Here is a 23,862-nt window from a genome sequence, read left to right as displayed (position 1 = left end):
ACTGAAGAGGACTGCGAAAGGATGAGACCTTGAGCTGGCAGGCAGCACGAGGGCCCGTTAGATTACTGCTCAGAATGTGGATGGATCATCTGAAGCTAGTAAAGCTCCACGGTGGGCGCCTGGCCAGGAGCCAAGTCCAATTAAGATGTGAGGAAGTGATTGATGCTAAGCTTCGTGTAAGTCTAATTCCTAAGCAACAGTATGAGGGGATAAGCGTGGAAGGGAGCTGAAGGTGGGCAGGGGTCAGTCCGTCAGTCTGCTGAGCCGTCTGCGTCTTGTCAGCAAATGAAATGCGTGAGGAAATAAGTTGCTGGATTTGAGAAAACTTTCAGTCCCTTTTGCTAATAAAGAGTTTTTGTGCTGTTGCAATGCTTAGAAACAAAGTGTTTGGGTAAAGAAAAGTGCGATGTGTGTATTTTTGGGTGAATGAAGCTTGTATTAAAAAAGTACTTTGAGTGTTCATTTAGAGTAGAAAAGCACTATATACCATGATGAAGGATAACATTATGACCACCTGCCTAGATATTGTCTTGGTCCTCTTTGGCTGCTAAAAACAGCCCGGCTCCTCAGGGAAAGACTCCTGAAGGTGTGGTGTGATATCTGGCACCAAGATGTTTGCACCATATCCTTTAAGTCCTCAAAGCTGAGAGGTGAGGCCTCCATGGATCAAACACCTCAAACTTGTGCTCAAACCATTCCTGAACCATTTTTGCTTTGTGGCAGGGTGCATTATCCTGCTGAAAGAGGCCATCAGGGAATTCCGCCTCCATGAAAGGGTCACGTGGTCTGCAGTATTGCTTAAGTAGGCGGTATGCGTGAAGTAACATCCACATGGATGGCAGGACCCAAAAGACAAAAAAAATCTGACTGCCCATCCCTGACTCATTTGTGTATTCTGACACCTTTCTATCAGAATCAGCATTAAATATTTTTCACCAATTTGAGCTACAATAGCTTGTCTGTTAGACCGGACCACACTGGCGATCCTTCACTCCTCATGTGCGTCAATCATCCTGTCACTGGTTCACCACTGTTCTTTCCATGGATCAACTTTGACAGATACTGACCGCTGCAGACTGGAAACACCCTAAAAGAGGTGCAGTTTTGGAGATGCTCTGACCCAGCCGTCTAGCCATCACAATTCGGCTCTTGTCAAACTTGCTCAAATTCTCACACTTGCCCATTTTTCCTGATTTTAACATGTCAACTACAAGGTCAAAATGTTCATTTGCTCCCTGATATATCCCACCCACTAACAGATGAGTCTGATCACTGCCTGATCGGTGTACCAGTCCTTTTTTCGATTACCGTAATTGTCGGGCTATAAGCCGCTACTTTTTGCACAAGCTTTGAACCCTGCGGCTTTTAGTCAGGTGCGGCTTTTCTATGGATTTTCCATGATTTTTGTCATATCGTAAGACGATTTGTTTTGTTTGTTCCGCTGTTGTACGGCACTACGTTGCCTGGCGGAAGGATCGGGGTTCAAGAGTGGTATGTTAGTCACATGTCCGTCCGCCAGGCAACGTAGTGCCGTACGAAGTAGCGCGAAAAACAAACTTCAAAGTAGCGCTACGCATTCAGCGGGAGTCGTGGATGATGAGCGGCGATAAACTTGCAAAAAGCAAGTTATGCCCAACTCCACCGGTGGATTCTGACAGCGTGGAAAAGTGTGAAAACATCCACGATCACCAACGGATTTTGAAGGGCTGGACTGCTGCATGATGGAGAGGAGGACTCTGACACTGACAATGAGGATTTCTTTGGTTTTGAAAGTGACAACGAAGGAGAGAAGCGGAGAGTGGATGACGAAGCCATCCTGAGCCTGTTCGTTTCCGACATTGGAGGAGAGGACTTTGGTGGTTTTAGTGCGCAGGAAGAAGAGAAAGATGGTGAATGACTGACTTTTCTTCTTGTTAAAGCTGTGTCACTGCACCTGAGCCTAAAAGGTAGGCTGAATCTATTGTTCTGGTGTGCTGTAGGCTACTGTTATGTACTACATGTGCAAATATGTACCCATAACTTGTTTTTCAAAATATTAATAAAAGGGGTGTGTCTCCAAACAGCCATCTCTTTCCTGACAATTCCCTTTGTGCATATTCTCTTACATATGATAAGTCAACATTGAAACACCTGCGGCTTTTAGACAGGTGCGGCTAATGTATGTACAAAACAGGATTTTCCCCTGATTTTAGCTTTTGCAGCTAATATTCAGGTGCGCTTTGTAGTCCGGGAAATACGGTACGTTTTGGAAATAAAGACTTTTACATAAACTACATGCTGAGACTGAAATGTAAATGTAACCATTTTTATTCTAAACTTCTTCACCTTTCTGTTGACGCTTTAACTTTGAATGTCTGATCAGTTTACATTTGAAATTTAAAAAAATAAAATAAAATGCAATACTTGTGGCTACTGTAAATGACTCTAAATCGATACAAAGAGACATACAAAAATAGCCGTGCTGTGGTCCTCTGGTGTCACCACACCTCCAAAGATCAGGTTGTAAGGTTGCGACGGTCTCACATACCCTCAAGTTCCTGTACTCGCTTACATTTTGCTCAATGAAGTCAATAACATAAACCATAAGAGGAGGGGTAACCTAAACTATATCTCAACAGAGAAGGCTATATTCGGTCAATCTCTCCAGAGAGAAATCAAAGCTGTTACACACTGTGTGCACGGACTGGCTGCATTGATACCTTTAGCAGAAGTCCACTCATACAAACACATACACTCATGTTTTCGATCAGCACAATGACCTTAGCCCAGGGTCAACATGACGTGCTATATTTTGAGTGTAAATATCATTTCACACAATATTTTTGTATTTAAAAGAAAGACAGCCCACACCAAGGAGGGAATCTTTTAAGCTTTTCCAATTGTGAAATCCTTGTGTTCCAACATGCATATCTCCCCTCACACACAGACAGAAATAGAGGTTATTGCTGCAAAACACAAGATTTATTTTCAGTGTCCAAGTGAATAGAACTATGCGGAAGTTCAACGAACTAGTAACGGTGATAAATTAGCAATAGTGAGAACCACTTAAACTCTTAATAATTTGCTCTCCTGATGTTCTCCATGTGCTAAATTTGCACAAAATCGGACTATTAGTGAGCGCCAGGTATTTGCAAGCTGGAAATAAAAAATAAAAAAAATCGGGTGGAGGGACGCACAAGGTCATGTGATTTTCCCTTCCTGTTTGCACATCTGCACCAAATGGGTCAAGCAGTTTCAGCCAATGTAATTATAATGCAATGTGATACTAGCACTGCCAAGACAGAGAACGGGCGTGCCTTCCATCTGCAGGTTTGTTTCTGGTCTATTTCTGAATAAAAAGAGTGGAAATTGTCCAAAGGTTAAATGAAGACGACATATAAATCTATATTCGCCTGAATTAGGTGTCAGTTAGGGACCTGCCTTAACATGCATCTGAACACCCAACTGTCTGATGGCTTATTTGTGCTAATTATGTGGGTACGTGCCTGTTCAATCTTCCCTGGCAGCAGCACAACTGTGCTACTCTGTTAAGTAGTCTGTGTTTACAAGTAACAAGCAAGATGGACGTGTGGATGTGTGCTTCTGAGCTCGAAGCACTGCCCAGGACTCACCATTGTGGGACATTCCCACTGACAGGCACTTCTGGAAGCGGCAGTATTGGCACTTGTTGCGGTTCTTTTTTTGGATTTTGCAGCGACGTTCACACTTGTCATACTCCAGCTTCAGACGGATGGTCCGGCGAAAAAAACCCTGGGGGGTTGAGGGGAGGGGTTAAAAAAAAGAACATAAGAAATGTAATTAGTGCTCACATGAAGCAAACGTGTTTTCATTTGACCAGACTGCTCAGACACAAAGTGAAGTATTCTTTGAGAAAGTTCATAAAAATTTAAATAAAACAGAGTAAAGTTTACATTTTACTTTTAATAAAGTTAGCCGTTCAGCAGCCAGTTTCAGAAATAAAATTATCGTCTCCCCACTGTATTAAGACGATAATCATGGGAAAAGCAGCTCTTTGTTCACAAAGCAATACCACCAGTTTCCTTCTGTTTACACAACCTTAACACAAAGCAATATTTAACTTTGGTAAGGAACAGATGGACCAAACAGCACTTATAGTTCATCGAAGGGTAGGAAAATGTCCTGGGGAGGTGCTTCATAACATATTTATCCTTTACTTGCTAACAGCAAGCTTCAAAGATTTCATCCAAAACTCAGTCAATCAGTTTGCTAGAGTATGTACGGAGCAAGAATACACAGACGTGTGACAGTCATGTGAGCTCGCAACACCGGCTGACTTTCACCTACTAACCCTGAGCCTGACACTGGCACACAAACAGGTATACAATAACACGGTGATGGAAAAGAAATTCAGATTCGCTCAAGTGGGCTGCATGCCGGCTTTGGCCATGTCCTGACTGGTGAGGGTCATGTTTCTATTACTGATCGCTGACCAAACATCAGAGAAGAACTAAACAAAAACAGGTGGTTTCCATGGTTGTTTCCTCCTTATTTTTTTAATTAATTAATTAATTTTTACACAAATAAAAAAAATTATATTTAAAAAAAAAAAAAGCACTTCTAAATCAGTATATGGATGAGGCAGGGTGCTTAATGGTCATGCTTTACATTAAATATGGATATTTGTGTATATAAAAAGCAATACTTTTAAATACTATGTGTATTTAAATAATTATTGATCAGTGTATACAGATATATATATAAAGATATTTTAACACGTTGACGCCGTGAAGCCCCACGCACGGGGCGATCCGCAGTAACTCGCTAACAGAGATTTGCCACGTTAATGCGGTTATGGCGTTTAACGTCATTTTAATGAGATTAACGCTGGCAGCACTAATATATATATTAATCTAAAAAAGCCTGTGTATTCGATAAGTATATTTATTTAGCACATATATGTATAGATTTGATTGTATAATGAAAACTTATACACATATAACAGGGGTGGGGGAACTCCAGGCCTAAAGGGCTGGTGTCCTGCAGGTTTTAGATGCGTCCTTGATCCAACACAGCTGATTCAAACGGCTGAATTACCCCCTCAACATGTCTTGAAGTTCTTCAGAAGCCTGGTAATGAACTAATCACTTCATTCAGGTGTGCTGACCCAGGGTGAGATCTAAAACCTGCAAGGCACTGGCCTTCAAGGCCTGGAGTTACCCACCCCTGGCATATAATGACCTAAAGCACGGGTGTCAGACTCCAGTCCTCGAGGGCCAGCGTCCTGAAACTTTTCTATGTGTCCCTGCTGCAGAACACCTTAATAAAATTAGTAGGTCATTAGAAAAACTTGACTACATGCTGAAGTGACAATTCAGTCATTTGATTCATGTTACAGCAGCTCATTAGTGAATGAACATGGTACAATAATAGTATTTTTAGAAATACAATTTTCCAAACACTTAAATTTATTTAGCATGCAGTCAAGTCCTACAGAGTCTTGTTAATGAGTCATTTTCACTCAGCTGTGTTGCAGCAGAGAGACATTTAAAAGTTTGATGTGAAACGTGAATATGATAGCTTTCTTTTATTTCATGTTCATTTATTTCTTTTGTAAATTAACATTTCTTTCTTATATCTTTGAAATAAAGACTTCGATTCCATGGTTTGGCTGTGCAATCATCAGTAGCTTGTAACAGAAAAACCTTTATCAACGTTAAACAAAGTAAAAATCTGATTTTCATTCATTCATATTTTTTTCTAATTTTGGCTAAACTACTGCTGTTTTTCCTCAACTGTAACTTTGATTGTGGCATATTTAGTCATCCATATTTCAGAATTTCATTAAATTTCTTGAATACTTCCTACAGTTTCTTCCCACATCCCAGTAACCCTTTCACTGTCATCAGTCACTCACTCAGCTCATTATACAAGGTGACAGAAGGACTCACTTTCTTCTCACAGCTGTCATCAGCAATGTGAGAACTCCTGCTCTACATAATCATTTCTCAGTTATTGAGTGCTTTAAGAGAACGTGAGGATAACGCTGTTTAAATTTGTAATTAAAGGCACAATTTCCAGATTTTCTGGTTATGATCAAGAAATGTTGACTTCTCCCATTCAACTCATGTTCAAAGTTTGGGGTTTAACATTAACCTTTAGTACTTTCAGGCCACCTCTTATAGATATGCACTGACATGACTTTTTCCTAAAGGTATAGGCTGAACAAATTTACCTTGACTTCGGAGAAATTCCTTTGATTTATTGTTTTACAGCCTTAAGACTTGCTGTAAAACAACTCTGGCTGACCTGTGGACTGACCTCAGGTAGCATCTACTACAGATACATCTGTATCAAAGCACTGATCTACAGTCACGCAACATGATTATTCCATTTTATCTGAGTTTTTCTATCACTTCTATCACTGGCTGACACATCTAAGTTAAGTGTATTTACAGAGCGCAGAAGTACAGACGTCCCCCGATTTAATCGCCATGTCTTCCAGATCGTTTACCTGAAGTAAGTGACAGCCAGCAGTAGCTGAAAAACATCTCAAGTCACGCCGTCTTTGACCCTTAGTTTATCTTAAGACGGCCTTGGTTTCCTCTTCAACAACTGGTAAACAATTAACTGAATGACTAATAAGCAACCATGTGTAAAGGCCAAATGTGACATTTACGATGTTGTTATAAGCCATCATTAGTCACAAGACACACACTGCACCTGGATTCAGTCTGGCTTTTCCTTCTTTTTTTAGTGTTATACCTAAAAATAAGAAATAATTTACTCTATTGAAACTGGTTAAAGTGGGTTAAGCTGGCTTTCTGTGCCTCACTGAGGGTGCCGTATGGGGAAGGAGATTGGATGGATATTGGTGGTAAAGATTAAGCAGGGCATAGGGTGAAAAGATGAGTGCGCTCATCTGGCAAAAGGACCTATGAAGTCTATCGAGCATAATGACAGAACCACTTTTTCGACAATAGCTACATTCGCCAAGGGAGTTTTGACTTTGTTAGCATTGCATTATTTATTAAACATTTAAAGGAATTTTATACAACAATTGCATGAATGCTACACATGTAGTGTAGGCACATATGAAAAAACTAATTACAGTACTCCCGCAATTATCCGAGGGGTTACGTTCTAGAATGTAAAAACCATGTTTATTTTATTATTTTTATATATTTAAAACCATAAAAACCCTCCGCACACTCTTATAAAACTTTTCTACCCTCCTAAACACTTTTGAGATACATCCATACGTATTTTAAAAACATTTGTATGTGCAGCGGCACAGTATACCTATAGGCTGCAGAAACCCGCGATTTAACAAAATTCCCGTGATATAAATTTATAGATAAATCCGGGATTGTAGAGAGTCCGCAAAACGTGAACCGCGGTGTGGCGTTGGAATACTGTACACTCAAAATCTGAGTATGTCAAGCATATTAAATTCAAAAAGGAAAATAACAAAAGCCTGCACTTTACATTTGTTTTTACAGCACTATAAACGTCTTTAAGTGCATTTAAAAAAGACCGAAGAAAACAAAATGAATGTATAAAAAAAATACAACACAATTCTCTTAAAAGTAAATACTGTCCAGAGAGTGAGCTGCCTTGCTGTGTGCGCTCTCAGAGCACTTCTTCTTTATTTTACAAAAATCTTTATCTCACCTTGCAGCCCTCGCAGGCATGGACTCCGTAGTGGTAGCCCGAGGCGCGGTCAGAACACACTCGGCACTCCAGGTTCAGTGATGTGGATGAAGATGACAATTCCTCCTGGCCAGCCACCACGCCGTAAACAACCGATGATGGGCTGGATGCTGGCGTAAGCGCATCTAATAAAACAAGCATGCACATGATTACATTTTCTCCTGATATATAATAATATATTGCTCTAAATGACACTAATATTTAATGGTAACTAAAAAGATCTGGGTTTTTTACTATTTGTCGACAAATGCTATTATAATTTTAACTGAAGTAAGGAATGGCACAAAAAACTAAAATGAAATGAATATTCACAAACTTGTACAGAAGACGGAATCACTGAGAACCAAAGACAAAGTGGCCGAGTGTCTGAAGGTCACAAAATGAAAAGAAAATGCTTTTCCAAAAATCCTAGTTTTTGGATCCTTGCATTATTTTACACACAAACAAAACCCTAGTTTCATCTCATCTGACCAAAGGTAGCGCTTCCAGTTTGCCCGCATACTTCAGTCTGGCTTTAGGGTGTCTCTTCTTCTTGGTCTGCAAGCTCTCAGTCCATTCCTGTGCAGGATTCTGGTGACTGTCTTCTTTGAGACTACAGATCCTGACTTAGCTACGTCTCTTGCTAGTGTCTTGGCAGTTGTTCTGGGGTCTTCAAACACATTTCTCACTAGTTTTCTTTCAGAGCCTTTGAAATCTTTCACTTCCTACCTCTGCCAGGCTTGTCCTGTACTTTGTGGCTCTTTGAATTTCTTGATGATACTTCTCACTCCAATTCTTGTTCACCTGGAAATGCTGTGATAACTTTCTATATCCATCTCCTGCTTTGTGAGACAATTCTTTTTCTGCTCTTTTATTGTGTGCAGATAGAAATAATTATTTCTAAAGAAAACTAGTATATTTAGAAATGCTATGTTGAAAATCCCTCGATCTCTCGATAAAAGCACTGCACAAAATTTTGACCCAAAAAAATGTACATTTCACAGAGCCGCCTCATCCTATGTCTAAAGTTGAAAGCTTGAGAAATTTGAACTACATATGATCATTGACATCTGCACATTCACCTCTCTCTGCCAAAGAGCCGGTGAATCTGAAGCACAGTTGCACCTCTATGACCCAATTAGGACAGCCCGTTCCATCACAGCATTTACTTACAGATATTAACACGCTGTGATGTACTGCCTGTCACAAACATAGGATCATTATGTAGTACTATTACAGATCCTCGTCATGGATGACAGGTCATGGGGTTTGCTGCGTGTTGCCAACAGCTTTCCATTTCCACACTGCAAAGGGAACGTGGTTGGTAGAACTTGCTTGGTACACAAATAGCGCAGATGAAATGGTACAAAACAGTGGCACTAAGTCAAGCCACATGAGTTTTGGCGATAGATGCCAGCACAGGGATAAGCAGCATTTGGCAGTGAGCTGTGTTCCAGCTTGGGGCAAGTGCACATGTTTTGACTGAAAGCATATGAGTTTCTGCTCCTGTCTCTCACCGTGTTTGTGCTCCTAAACACCCATAAATCGCATGCACCCTCACACTGCCTTTTCCGTGATGTCATCAAATGTTTCTCCGATGCTCAGTGCTCTTCCACCCCCCCCCCCTTCTTCCCTGTCTTACATGTACTCTTCACAGCTCCTTCACTTGTTGCATTTCTTCTTTTTTTTTAAGCATGTAAATTTACCAGACCCAGTCTATTCAGGAGGAAACACAGAAGAAAATTGGATGTTTCCTGATAGGTTTTGCATGGTGGTTTAGGAATGTGTAAATTCCTTGTTGGATATGGGGCAAAGAGAAAGGCTGGAAGGAGAAGGAAAAAAAGAGGTAAAACTAGAGAGTCACAAGGATGATAGGTGAATAAGGCCAGAGGAGAAAAATGGAAAAACGGTGGAAATACTGAAGGAAAGAAAGGAAATCTCTCAGGAGACTCAGATATCACACCAATCGCTAAAAGGGCAATTTCTCAAATCATTAGGAAGTGTTTTAGTCTGGACAGAGGAGACTGAGAAAAAGTTTGTTAAGATAACAGATAATGTAGTACAGCCTTTTAAGAGAAAAAAGTTAAAAAGGCCAAAGTGAGTTTCTTATCTAAACCTCAATTTGGAGCAAAATAGGGATTACGGGGCTAAACTGAAGGACTCCTGGTTTGACAACAACAAGAATGGCAAGGAGATTACACTGAGGTGCTGGGACATTGTGAAACCAGAGCGAGAAAGCAAACCATTCATGGTCTGACTGTAACTTTGTAAACAAAAAGAAATCACACTTAATTTTACCGAGGACGGTGGACCCATCAGAGCCGTTGCTGGAGGATTGGTATTTTGGGACACCAAATGAGCTAAGAGCGTCGTCGCTGATGGATTGGGAGATGTCCTGGAGCTGCTCCATGCTACCCATGAAATCGTCATCAGCACACAGGGGACTGCCCAGCACCGAGTCCTCCAGGGGAGAGGGGGGATGGTAATGGGTCTCCATGTCGACCATTGTGGTGATGGGAGGAGGCTGGCGGCACTCTCACTCATCAAACTGGAGACCAAGGACAAGGGTGCAAGGGAAGGGAAACAAACAGAGGTCAAAGAGGTCAAATACAAACACGGGCTGGCCGACAGAGATTAAAAAGTCACCCCGATTTTTACATTTGTATTTGTACATAAAGCTCACATGAGCTTGCCAATATGGCCACGACATCACGACATATAATGCTTATTATGTTTATCATTTTTGGATAGCAGTTAGCAGACATTGTTAACAGAATTTTTTTGACTTGATAATACTAACCAACTTTTTCTGGTCATTTTGGTTTTTAGGGTCTGCACAAAATGTAAAATGGCAATCTAAAGAAAAGTAAAGGCTTCTGAGTAGATATCTCAGTTAATGAGTTGACGCTGAAATGTCCGGGGACTGCCAGAGAGCGAGGGGTCTAAGGATTTAAACTTTCACTGTGGACATCTATGTAAAACTTTATAGCACTCTATCCAAAGGTTGCTCAGATATCTCAGTATGCCAACAGACTAAGAGACCAAACACTAACAGTACCTTTATCATCATCAACACAGCTGAGTAAAACTCCATTATCTTTCAGTGCAAATGATTCAAAACAGCTCTGAATAACACGTTCAGGCCTCATGAGAAGGGCTGACGCAACATGTGGCCATCAATACGCTGACCCATGTGCAACAGCTGTTGCACATGGGTCAGCAGGCCATGAAGGAATGAAGCACACGGAGTATCTTATGACACAACACGGGCCTCTCTACTCCCCTTAGCTATTCACCGCACGTAGAGTAACTATATCCACACAAAACCTTAGTGCTGAAATAAGACAAAGACTGAGGGTAGAAATATAGACTGAAGACATGTGGAGGCACGAATGTAGGACAGTTATTCCAGCTATAGGCTGTGCTGTAATAGGAAGGCTGAGTCTGAGGTTGGCTAGAAGACACATAAGAGACTGGCATGGCGTATTAGGGGTGGGGGAAAAAAATCGATACTGTGTAGTATCGTGATATTTTGTTTGCTAATAATGTATCGATACAGGGACAGCAGAAATCGATTTTGTTACAAAAAAAGTTTTTGTGGACTGGAACTGACTTCAGAGCATGTTGATCCTTTTTCTGAGCAAGAATCCTGACATTCCTTCACTGTCCAAATGTGTTTAACTTGTTTTTTGGCAGCAATAAACATGACAGTTTACTTATTTTAATTTAAGACATGTTTTATTTTAATTAAGTTTAAAACTTTTTTATTTAATGTAAAATTATATTTTATTTTAATTTACTTTCAAGTTCTTCAGTTGCTGAAGGGGCTGCATAGTTTTCATAAATTGCATAGTTCAGAATAGCTATAATTGTACCAGATGGTTGCATTCAGTTAAGTTGGACTAGACTGTAATATAAACCGTTCAGTTTGTCAACAATAAAACTGACTGAAATGAGAGAAAGACTGAGTGTGAGACTTTGATATTAGATAAAATGAATATTGATAAAGTTTACCTTTATGTACAGAATCTGAATATCGCAAAATATTTTAAAAATTGCAATAATATCGTATCGTGCGTTAAGTATTGTGATAATATCGTATCGTGGGATGTATGGTGATTCCCACCTCTATGGCGTATAGATGGATGAAACTTTGCTGAATTGCACAGTGGATGCTGGGAGGAGCTACACAGTTGCTTCTTAGGCTTAGCGTAAGAATGGTATTGGGAATGGACCCCCAATCGCATAATTCAACTTTGTAAAGTGGGTCAATCTTTAGTAAGTTCATTCCATCAGGCCATGCTAAGGACATGAAACAAGGGGAAGAAGATGGTGACAGTGAGATAAGGGTGAGGATATGACCACAAGACAGCAGCTGCTGGATATATATATATATATATATATATATATATATATATATATATATATATATATAAAACACCCAGCACGCCCCTGCGGGCGGTTTATCCTTCAAGCTCGGGTCCTCTACCAGAGGCCTGGGAGCTTGAGGGTCCTGCGCAGTATCTTAGCTGTTCCCAGGACTGCGCTCTTCTGGACAGAGATCTCCAATGTTGTTCCTGGGATCTGCTGGAGCCACTCGCCTAGCTTGGGAGTCACCGCACCTAGTGCTCCGATTACCACGGGGACCACCGTTACCTTCACCCTCCACATCCTCTCGAGCTCTTCTCTGAGCCCTTGGTATTTCTCCAGCTTCTCGTGTTCCTTCTTCCTGATATTGCTGTCATTCGGAACCGCTACATCGATCACTACGGCCGTCTTCTTCTGTTTGTCTACCACCACTATGTCCGGTTGGTTAGCCACCACCATTTTGTCCGTCTGTATCTGGAAGTCCCACAGGATCTTAGCTCGGTCATTCTCCACCACCCTTGGGGGCATCTCCCATTTTGACCTCGGGACTTCCAGGTTATACTCGGCACAGATGTTCCTGTACACTATGCCGGCCACTTGGTTATGGCGTTCCATGTATGCCTTGCCTGCTAGCATCTTGCACCCTGCTGTTATGTGCTGGATTGTCTCTGGGGCATCTTTACACAGCCTGCACCTGGGGTCTTGCCTGGTGTGATAGACCCCAGCCTCATTCATATATATATATATATATATATAGAGCCACTGTTGGTAATAACAGAAGTCATCCCCCTTTTACTGACATTTTAAGCCTTGAAGTAGTATGAACTGAATGGAAAAACCCAAGGACAGTCCCTACTGGCTCCAGGGTTGGTGAGCAACAAGCCTGAGGCAAAACAGATCAAAAGCAGAGGAGTAACATAAACGAAACCAAAAAAAAGACAAAATGTAAAAACAAGAACACCAAGATAACCACAACGAGCTCAGACTTCTGTCATGTTCAACAGGAAAAACCACATAACAACAGTTATAGGGAAAATATTTCAAGATTCAAGATTCAGTCTAGAGGAACTAAACCCAATCGGATAGTAAAGACCCCGTAAATTCCCACTCTTTCAAAGCACTTCCAAACATGAAAAGAGGCCTGGCATCTCAGCAGGAAACTTTACTAAGCTACTCGGTCTTCTACTTTTATCTGAATGGAGGCAGTGTTAGCTCTATTAGCACAAAGTAAACCTATTTAGCATTCAGCTTCTCACTCCTGACCCTCAAGTCTTCCTTCCGAGGATATCCTGTTTCATAAACTATTTTTTTTCCCACTCAGCATCGTCTTATTGTAATTCCTCCTTAAGGGGAAACAATAAAGAATCCTCTTGACCACAGCTCGACTAAGATCTAGACAAGCTTTTGTGTAATCGAGTAATTGAGTGACAAGATAAAAATCCCACTTGTAAAAAGGTCACTACTTGCAGCTTCTTCCACAGTGCAGACATTGATCAGTCTGCAGTGGACTAAATGGCAGGGTTTTGTGTCAACATGCCCAGAGCATGTGTGGCTTTGTATTTAAATAACATAGAAAAAAGGAGCCCTTTACTGAACTCGTGACCTCTCAGCCAGTAGCTTAGATGTAATGGACCACACTAAACCTCATGTTGCCACCAACATGCATAAGAATGTAAACACAGAGAGCGCTGATTAGCATCAGACTGCACAGCTCTGGTGGACTCAGAGAAAAACAGGAGGGTGGAGAGGAATGTCTGTTAAACTACACTTGTGGGTCTGTATCAGCAGTGTGTGAGACAGAGTGAGCATATGAGGCATGGAAAAAAGGAAAACAACGGTCCCTATGGTAACAGAATACCTTTGTCTCGTAGGTCAGGACCTCTCTCTTGTGCTCACTCAGCCAAGCCTACTTGAGGGCACTCTGCACACAAGGTCATAAGTATTTTTGTGTGTGTGAGCGCGTCTGTGCGTGTGCATGCACTGGGGTTGGAATTAGGGCCTAAAGCAGACAAGAGGGGGTTACGCTGAAAAAGAAAAAAAAAAGGCTGCCAACCTCCCAGGTTGCTATAGCAATGCCATGGCAATTATGACACACAACACATGCTTTGAAATCAGAAGTGTCAAGCTGATATAAAAATCAATCAAAGCCATTGTGATTTGCTACAAAAGAAAGAAAAACAAGGGTTGTGTGTAAGTGTATTTGCAAACTGTGATCACACAGCTGGATGTGCGGGCGAAGCATAAATAATCCATACTGTCTGATGGCTTTCTGCTCAGCAGTATCACCCAACCCCCACAAGGCAGCAAAGGGCCACGTTAGACAGACAGGCCATGAAAACTGCTAATAAGCTTTGGCTAAAGTATTTGAAGCTCTGAACGTCACTGAGGCGTGCAGACCACTTTCTTGCTGAAGCAGGTGTGCACAGCCCTCTGAAATCTGCAGGAAAACTACCAATGACCTTGGAGCCTCATTAGTGACACCCATCACTCAGGGGGATCACGTCATCTAATCCCACAAACATTATATACACGAACAAGCACGAGTAACGTGGCCACAGTAAATGTAAGCATCCAGCCTCCATGACTAGCTACCTGGCTGAGAGACACTCAATGAAGCTTTACAAATCCCACATTAGAGCACGATGCCAAGAAAACACGAATTAAAGGCAATAATCCAAGACATCAGGAGGTGTGTATGGACTTGTCTCACTAAGGGGTGAAGAAAAAAATATGTAGTTCTTTGAAAGGCCAGAACAACAAAAACCTGCGATTGGAAATGGAAGAAACCGCCAAACTGCTCACATACAGTGGTAGAACAAAAATGTTTAAAAAAAATTCAGACTAGCTGTTATATATAAAATATGGATATGAAAGTAGAAGTATATGAAAACAGAAAAACAACAAATAAAACATGACAGAGCCCCTACCTTCCTCATCAGCAAAACTTGAAGTCTTCCATGCAGATTTCCAGACAGCAGTTTAACATCCAGCTCTAACAGTTTGTATGATCAGAGTGTGTGCATTTCAGTGTACATGCATGTATGTATGTATGTGTGTGTGTATTAAAGAGTAGTCCACAGGTTTAATGCTTAACCCATCTATCTCACGGCCTGAAAGCTGTCATGCCTGTAAGGAGGAGTCTACGAGCTAATGGTGGTCATAGAGGAAGAAAATGGGCTGATGGGGCTGCCCCGTACCCCTGCCCCTTTGTTTAAAGAGTTCACCACGATCTTAGTCTCAACCATGCCTGCAGTGTAAACACTCGAGTGAACCCTTATCGCTTGGAGCTGATATGCAGGCCGGCACCCTCTTATCGTTATGGTGATTGACCAAAGTACAGGTCGTGGAAGTGATTGACATTGGACTTTAGCTGTTCCCTGTGACAGATGAGCCACATGACAGCTAACAAAGCTGTCCTATTATTAGGTAACTGACAGTTAAATACTCAGCTAAAGCAAATTTTGTCTGCTATTTTTAGTCCTGAAGATCAATACCAGTGTCTGATCTAATTATATAAAGTTTAATAATTTTGATAGTGACCAAGTGCATTGCACAAATTTTACCTGTTCTGGGGCACATTTCTCCAACCTGTCCATTGTGTCCATTGATTTTTATATAACAGAAAAACCAGTCAGCAGAATCACGGGACACATTAGCTTCTTATTCAAAGCGCCTATTTGAATGTTTGAATGAAAGCAGAAGTTCACTTGAAAATGAGTCAACAGCAGAAGGTGGGTAAAATAGTCCATTACTTTACCTGTTTGTCAGACATGTTTATGGGCAGATAACAAATCCACTGAGATGTTTCTCACTCTTTTGTAAATAGACAGGACGGGAGGGTTACTCAAGATGTTGCCTTGGCTGTCAGCTTGCGAGCTCACGGCTGCACAGAGTTGAGAAATAAAACATCAAGTTACACAAACTCTTCTGGACTCCGACCTCTGCGGTGACAACATGTTTAGTGTCAGAATAATAATCAAATGCCACTGCACACTAAAATGAGACAAGCCCTTACGATCTGAAGAGACTCTATGGGCACAAAGCTGTGGTGTGGCATTGTATCAGGTTACCTCAAAGGTCTATGTTGACCTGACCCTTGACCCTGGCTGTTAATATTGCACCACTACGTGGCAGTAAACGTGCCTGCATGCATGTGTTTGGTAGCGTTCAAACAAGAACATGGAAAAGAATGAAATTTTAGATTTGCGGGGCAATCAACTACTAACCATGTTTATTCCTTCTAAAGAGACAGGTACATATACAATGGAGCTGTCCTATAAACTTTATGATATGTGAATAATGGGAGTTTTGGCCAAAGGTAGCTTTTACTACCAGTACCTTTGTGTGTTTTGCTTCTGATAAGGCTTAAGTGTTTGCTATGTTTACATTTTGATACATTTTATTGTGTAACCTGTTAAAACTAGGGATGGGTACTGGTATCGCACCGGTTCTGACATAAACGGTAGTAACCAGACCAAAAAGCAGCGCACATTTCGGTGCTTTATTTCCCCTGAAATGTCATACACTTTGGATTCTAGCCAATCATTTTACCTTTGCAAGTGTAGTAGGCGGGCCCAGGTACGTACGTTCTTTTAGAGCAGAGCTACAGATTAAAAATGCCCAAGGCAAAGTGGTCAAAGTCTGGCTGTACTTCACAGCAAAAGATGCAAACTCAGCAGCCTGCAACAGGTGCTTTAAGGTGATACTGTGCAAAGGAGGTAACTCCTCGAATCTAATGAAGCACCTGGCGACGTATAGCGTATTTTTAAAAGATGAGAAATGCACCGTATTTGATAGCTTGCTGCGAGACCTCACATCGAGCACATCTACTGTGGGTGGGTTGCCTGTTATCGGACCTGGAGTTAGCAACATCCCCCAAAAACCCAAAGAGTAGAGTCCTGGCCCCTAGCCCTGCCAGTGTAGCAGAAATGATGACGGATGATGATGGCAGCAGCAGCCGTTCTTCTCTGCGTGAGTAGCTTAATGTTGTTTGCATGTAATTTACGTTGAGTAGGCTAACCACGTTATTAAATTAATGCATGTAAGGTGAACTAGCAAACACTGTCATAGTTACATGCGGCTGTCTTCTTGTTTGATGGCAGATACTTGCTTCACCCTGGCCAAAAAGGCTAAAATGACCAAAGAAAAAGTGGAAAACAGTTAAACATGAGAGGTTTAGGACAAAGTTTGTGGTTTTTTTCCACTGATTAAGCACTGCTTCCAGCCAAGAGTGATGCCATAAATCCCCTATAGCTGCAGAAAAGGCTAACATTGTTATCTTTTTACAAAAAACAGCTGAACATGAGAGGTTTTTGGACCAATTTTGAGTTCTCCATTCTTTAAGCACCGGTTCGAGCACCGTTTAAGCACCAGCACCGTTTCAAAAGTACCGGTTTGGTACTGGTATCGGATAAAACCTAAACGATACCCATCCCTAGTTAAAACTACAAATGCCAAACCAATAAGATCAAATCTTGAAGCATTATGAATTTATCAGGGAGTCAACTTTGCAAGCATGTGATTTGCAATAAACTGATCTCATGGGACATCTTTGGCTCAGAGGAATACATCTAAATACTATTATCACATTTGAAGAATTTCCCAAAATATGACATAAAGTATTTATTGTCATGCTTTATTATTCTTAAATGACAGTAACAGTGAGGTTATATTGAGCAATGACACAGCTGTGCTACAGCCCTGACCTGCAGTATAGGCACAGCTATGACTCCCGTATTCCAGTGAGTTAAATGCATTAACAGCTGGATCAATGGTTAAAAGACAGCTACTGCTTTTTCCAGCTGTTAAGATGATCAATAACAAACAACGCCATGGTTGTCCTTGAGCAACATTTCCTTTCTTTGCCAAAGTCTGACTGCTGGCTGCCACTTTGTACCTATTTCCAAATCAGTCACAAGGATCAGACAGGCCAGTATTACAAATCTTCCCCACAGTATAATGCAATCTTTTCCAGCGGCGTTTATCACTTGACAAATGCTAAGCTGGGGGGTGAAGAGACACCAGGGAAGACTTGTATTTATTAAACTAGGCTGAGAATATCACACAGCTCCTTACTGCGTCATGTGTATTCCCTGTAAGATTTACTCTTTTGAGTTTGTGATCTACACTGTTGTTGCTGATTTGCTGCCTTCCAAGATCCTTTTCAGGTGTCAGAAAGTAATTGTGGATCGGTGACTATGCTGGATGGCCGAGATGTACAATGCTATCACAGCTGATCAATCTATTAATGCCCATGACAAGCAAAAGTGTCAACATTTTCACAGTGGCTCATAATATTTTAAGGTAAAAATGTCAATTCTGCACAACTTTTTAGCTGCGATTTTTTTTCAATTAAACAGCAATAAAAATGACCAAAAGTGGGATCTCCACTAATAACAGACCATCAGCAAGCACAGCCCTCCCCAGTCACCGAGCGTTCTGTGGTTTTAGGGTTCCCATTAGTGCACGTGTCTATGTGTGTGCACTTCAGCAACACTGTCACACAAAGTATTTCTACAGACAAAAAACCTGCATTTAAACATTTTTAAACTTTAAACCTGTGCTTAAGATTATTTGACAGACTGCACATAAAATATAACAGTGACTGAGCTCTGCTTTGAATGTAGGAGTCTGAAAAACCTCCAGCTAATAACAGTAAAACTTTTGTGTATGACAGTGACTGCATAGTCTACTGTCATAGCTTTCCCCTACAGCGTAATCGAGGGAAATCAGGAGAAAAACATGAAGCTTAACTCAATCGAATAAATCTGGGGTTTTTTTAAGGGGGGTGGGGTCAAGAATTTTTTGATGCTAATTTTAAACTGTATGTCACTAAAGTTCAACCCGAAGGCTTGTTTTTCATTGTAGAGATGGATGACAAATTAAAGTATAAACCAGAATCCCTGACCCCAACCTACTACAATAACAGAATCCAGCTGATGATATTTTGGTGGCCTGCTTTGGGTCAGCTCTCACCTGCTAATAAATATAAAAATTATTCACCTTTGTACTATCACTATACGTTTCTTTGGTGGTGTGACTGGTTCCTTCTAGGCTGACAATGGCATGTTTCATGAATCAGTAGGAATCCCTGAATGAATAATCCGTTGCCTGGCCTATAAAAGAGGACCTGATCTGTAGGGTGGCAGATCAATAAGTTACATCCATTAGCAGTACAGTAGAACATTTGATATTCAAAGCCTCTTAGAGTTAGTTGCAGTTTGTCTAGAGATTGAATGGTACCATTTGTCAACATAACAGCTTTAGTCAACTTTAATCAAAGAGTTTTCTGGTAAACAAAGAAAAGTTGATTATTACAGTTTTTCCACCAAGTCTTAACAAACCCAGTGAATGCACGTCCTTCAAGGTTCTTGCAAAGCTGAATTCCTGCATTATTTAGGTCAAATTTACGAGCAGGCAGCCATCTTTCTTTGCTGGTGCATTGCTGCACCTATAACACCACCTGTAGCTAAGTGGAAGTGGTATCTTTGTGCATGGAAACTCTTAAGCCTGTGGATTACATAAACCTGAGACCCACATACTGCTACCACAGTTGTAAAATTCCACAGGCAAAAAAAATGTCTATTGGAGTACATAAAGGTAGTAAAGTGGTTGCTTAAAAAAACAATACAGTGATGAGTACTTGAGTACACGTCAAATCTAAGGTGAAGCTGGGAGTATTTCTCAGGCAGCTGTGTATCTCATTTCATTTTCCAGCTTGACACTGGAGTCCTGAGTTCCCCTTTCTGGCTGCCAAACCAGCCTGCGTGTTTTGTGGGGAGGCATGCAGAACACAGTCCTAGTGACAGATCAACACTGATTTGCTACTGTAGTCCAACAAAAAACATAAAGCTCTTTCAGCTTTTCTTATGGGCAACCCTTAAGCAGGAGCTGTAATTAGCAAATCCTAAAGAAGATGTGCGCAGCGCGAGGACAAAGAGTTCATTTTGATCTGCTACACAGCTGACATATTTGTGGATAAGTTGTTTCTTTGGTAGCAGTAGTAGCAAGCAGCAACCTTCATCTAAAACCACTCTGCACTGCATTTACCTTTGGTCATCTGTCATGTTAAAAAGCTCTGCGAGGTCCCATAAATGTGTCAAACACCTCTGTCATACCAAAACAAGCAAAAGTAGTTCAACCAAAAAAGTAAAAAAACATTTTGTTGTTAGCAACGCAATTCCAATGGGAGAGTAGATATGGTCAGTGACAGATGATTGATAAGGATTTCTGCATATCTTGTGCCTCCTACTGAGGCAGTTGCAGTGGGAGTGGAACTTGTCAAAATGAGACAAGATAGTTGGCAAGAAAGAGAACACCTTCCAGCAATCTGTCTGTCTATAAGAATACAGACGTGTGCAAATGTGACACTAACATAGGAAGACTGGAAACAAACAAAGATATTGTTCAGGGAATCAGTCAAATCCTCTTGTCCTGTCAACACACAAATTCAGCTTACATACGGCATCTTTTCTTGACTATTAGCAAGGACGATCTCCTGTCCAGAGCTCCTTACTGTAAATCTGGCAGGATGGCCCCAATCCTATTCAACCCAGAAAGGCTTTACAATAAAGAAGGCTCAAGGGGAACAGACCTGGCTCAGAGGAAGGTCAACCCTGACTACGAGAGGACGAAAGATGCCAAACAAACAGACCATATAAGTGATTAGAACCAGCCAAAGTGCAGTGATTCCCTGCACTTCATAAATGCACACTATATTTACTTTTGTATTTATTTTTGATGGTGCAGGAACTTGAAAAACAGGCCAAAGGAGCTATGTGGCGTTTCGACATGTCTCTTTTATGTCCACAAAGAGATACAAATGATAAACTTCTGAACCTGAAAGTCCTGTTTGAGGAGAAAACGTTGAATCTCCCTCTGTTCTTTTCTCTGTCTCTACAAGCTGTGAATGCAGCCAGGCAGAAGCAGATTGCAGGTCTCAGGTTGCCTGAGACAAACAGGGTGCAACAGCTCAGCCAGACAAAAAGTAACGATGGAAAAAACAACTGACGCACAAGTTCTCCAAGACTGACATAAAGAAGTCTGAGCAGGAGACTTCATAAACTTTTATGCTGTTTAATGTCTTTTTTATCACCATAAAAACTGAGGTTATGCCTTCTATATTTGGTCCATTATTGTTACAGCAGTGAAAATAGATCACTAGCACCATACCAGATCAAAGCCACAAAAAATTACATGTTAGTGTTTGTCAAGTGGACACAAAATTAAAGGGGAAAAACACATAATACATCCCTGATACACGGTACTCACTCACTTATATTTTGTACTTTTAGCAAAGGGATTTGCTTTTATTATTTGATCAAGGTTTGGCTAGCAGTATTTGATATGATCTTTTGAAACACTTTTAGTCAATCAATTAGCTCCCGCCCATAGGCAGTGCCCGAGATACAAATGGAATTTTAGCGATACACACCAGAATGATACGACCTTTGTCCCTGAGGTAAATGGCACATCAATGCATAGATTTAGCACACAGCTACAAGTCTGGTGTGCAAAGAACTTCACGTCTCACAGTGCAGTTACAAGTGGATTTCAGAACAGAGGATCTGTCTTCGGTTCATCCTCAGCAAAGATCCAAAATTTCAGATGTGATTTTTTTTCCTAGCCCTTACAAAAGATTCGGAGGTTGGATTCTCTCTTTAAACCATGTGTATTTCTATCATAAACAAATCTTAAAGCATCGCGCATCAGTCACGATTCAGTGTGGTGTCTCAGGCGGCCCCAAAATGCATAGAAGAGTGGACTGTTGCCACGGTTACAAAAGAGAAAACTGTAATTAGTCACAACACAACAACAACATACATTATTATTAATCTCAGACAAGGACATTTATCCTTAGTGCACCACAGGAATGGGGGTGCTTTAAAAGTGTCCTAAACCTGGTATGCCACAGCGGGAGTAAAAGTGGGATGGCAGTAATATATGCTGATTCTACAGTGAGCATCCCTTCCTCCTAAACTGTGTATCTGTTGGTATTTCTTTTGGACTGTGATGGCTTGACTAACCGTAGCCATGTTAACAACAGTGATATGAAATTTATGAGTTTTTTTACGCTACAGAATTTATGCCACTAACAATAAATCACATGCTAACAGGCCGATTTTATCATGGGCGGGCAGCGGCGGTATCCGCTGGTCAAAAGTGGCTCATGTGTAGAACTGACACATGCCACTCAACCACGAGTGGGTGGATGCCTGTCCGTTTTTCAATCTAACAACTGCTGGGATTTCAATCAACATAAAATAGTGTTTTTCAGAAATGAAAAGTGCCAGTTGGTCCATTTCCTTCACTAAAAAACAGATCATCTAACAAATAATTTGCAGAACAGCGACCAACTTCTGATTTTTAATACATTGTCCATGTTCAGACACATAAATGAGAAGGAGAAAGGCAGAAAAACTCTAACTCAGTGTTACTTTAGGAGTTACACAGCACCTGCAGCCACACACTAACCACTGCTTCACTCATTTATTCCCTCCACCGTTGTGCTATAAAGGTACTAAACGCCGCTAGTGGGCAATAAAAAAAAAAACCCTAATATTTCTTGGCTGCACATCAAGTCTGCAAGTGAGGCCTCCGTAAGATCACTGTTACTCATCCAACCATGATCCTTGTCACACCTGACCGTCACAGTTATTTTGTGTATGTAATAAAATGGCACACGATCCTGACTGCACAAGCAGTGATCCCACCTCTGAAACAAAACCTCTTGATTGAGTCTATGAAAACAATATTTACATTATATGCAGATGTTTACCTTTCATTGTGCTGAGTATTGAACACAGCATTAACCCTTTGGCATTACTCTTCCCATCACTGCATCACATGCAGTGATGACCAGACCTGACCAGAGGCCTTTATAAAGGACTGCTCTGACAGCCGGAGCAATCTCTGCTTCTTCAACCGCTATCTTAGAAATGGGCCGTGCAAACAGGACAATAAACAGGCCGTTGTGTTGAACTAAATGAATAGCTTACATCACAGGGAGATGATGCCTATTGATGAGCAAGAGCTGTTCTCCCTGCGCAGGCGTGCAAGCTAAAAAAAACCCCACAGCTTACCTCCCCCTCCTCCCCTCCATACAATAACAATAATCCTGGAGGAAATTAGTAACCCCCCCACCTCCCTGTGACTGCAAACTAATAATGTGCATATAACAGTTGGGCAGAGTGTCAAAGTGGGAGACACGCACTAGTCTGCAGTTTGCGCTACACAGCATTCCCTCACAGTCAATGTCAGCTGCTGCAAAGAGGACTTATAAATAAAAGGCCACATGAAGACATACATATATATGTATATACCTGACAGCAGATAGAGCAAAACGTCGGCGCCATATCTTCGGAAATATCTCGGTGGGCTGGGAAGCGTTCAATGCAACAGCGAGAAAAGGAGCAATGAAGGAGCGAAAACGTCCCCCAGACACCGACCGCGTCCTCGCTGGCTCCCCTCGCAGTCCTGCCGCTGTCAAAAATCCCCCAGCACGTCCATACAAAGCAGAGCCATGGTGCTCACGCCCGCAGGAAGTGACCTCATGACTGACAGCTGGCAGAGAGAAAGCGCACACCCCGACACACCTATGGTTTCAGCGAATGGAAACAGCGCAACAGTTTCCCCTGAGAAGGACGCCCCCTGAGCCTGGACAGAGGGAGAGCGAGACCGACCGGAAAAGCCTCTCCTTCTAAAAGTGACCCTGCGCACTGCAGCTCACAGAGAAACTTCTTCTCCTTCACTGGATTCCTTTATTCCTTTATTGTGTTCAAGTGCACAAAAATGCGTTGTTGGCGAATGTTATCAAATAACCTAAGCAGCAAAGGATTATAAAAA

The 23,862-nt window shown here is 41.4% G+C and overlaps 1 protein-coding gene across 2 annotated transcripts in view; it reads right to left on the bottom strand.

Annotated features, from left to right (window-relative positions):
• Positions 1-23,560, bottom strand: part of pparab (peroxisome proliferator-activated receptor alpha b) — a 31,468-nt gene extending 7,908 nt beyond the window's left edge. Inside the window, exons 1-4 of one of the 2 annotated variants that reach the window (XM_080864474.1) lie at positions 23,340-23,560; positions 9,949-10,198; positions 7,633-7,796; positions 3,612-3,750 (exon numbers count right to left, since the gene is read on the bottom strand). In XM_080864474.1, the coding sequence (XP_080720600.1) occupies positions 3,612-3,750; positions 7,633-7,796; positions 9,949-10,156 (511 nt within the window). In that variant the 5' untranslated portion in view covers positions 10,157-10,198; positions 23,340-23,560. Of the gene's footprint in view, positions 1-3,611; positions 3,751-7,632; positions 7,797-9,948; positions 10,199-14,945; positions 15,136-23,339 lie in introns of those variants that run through there. The other variant, XM_080864475.1, reaches the window with a different exon arrangement.
• Between the last annotated feature and the right edge of the window lie 302 nt (positions 23,561-23,862).

This window comes from Rhamphochromis sp. 'chilingali', assembly GCF_963969265.1.
Source record: "Rhamphochromis sp. 'chilingali' genome assembly, chromosome: 2".
NCBI classification, from domain to species: domain Eukaryota; kingdom Metazoa; phylum Chordata; class Actinopteri; order Cichliformes; family Cichlidae; genus Rhamphochromis; species Rhamphochromis sp. 'chilingali'.
This window is presented reverse-complemented; position numbering and strand designations above follow the sequence as displayed.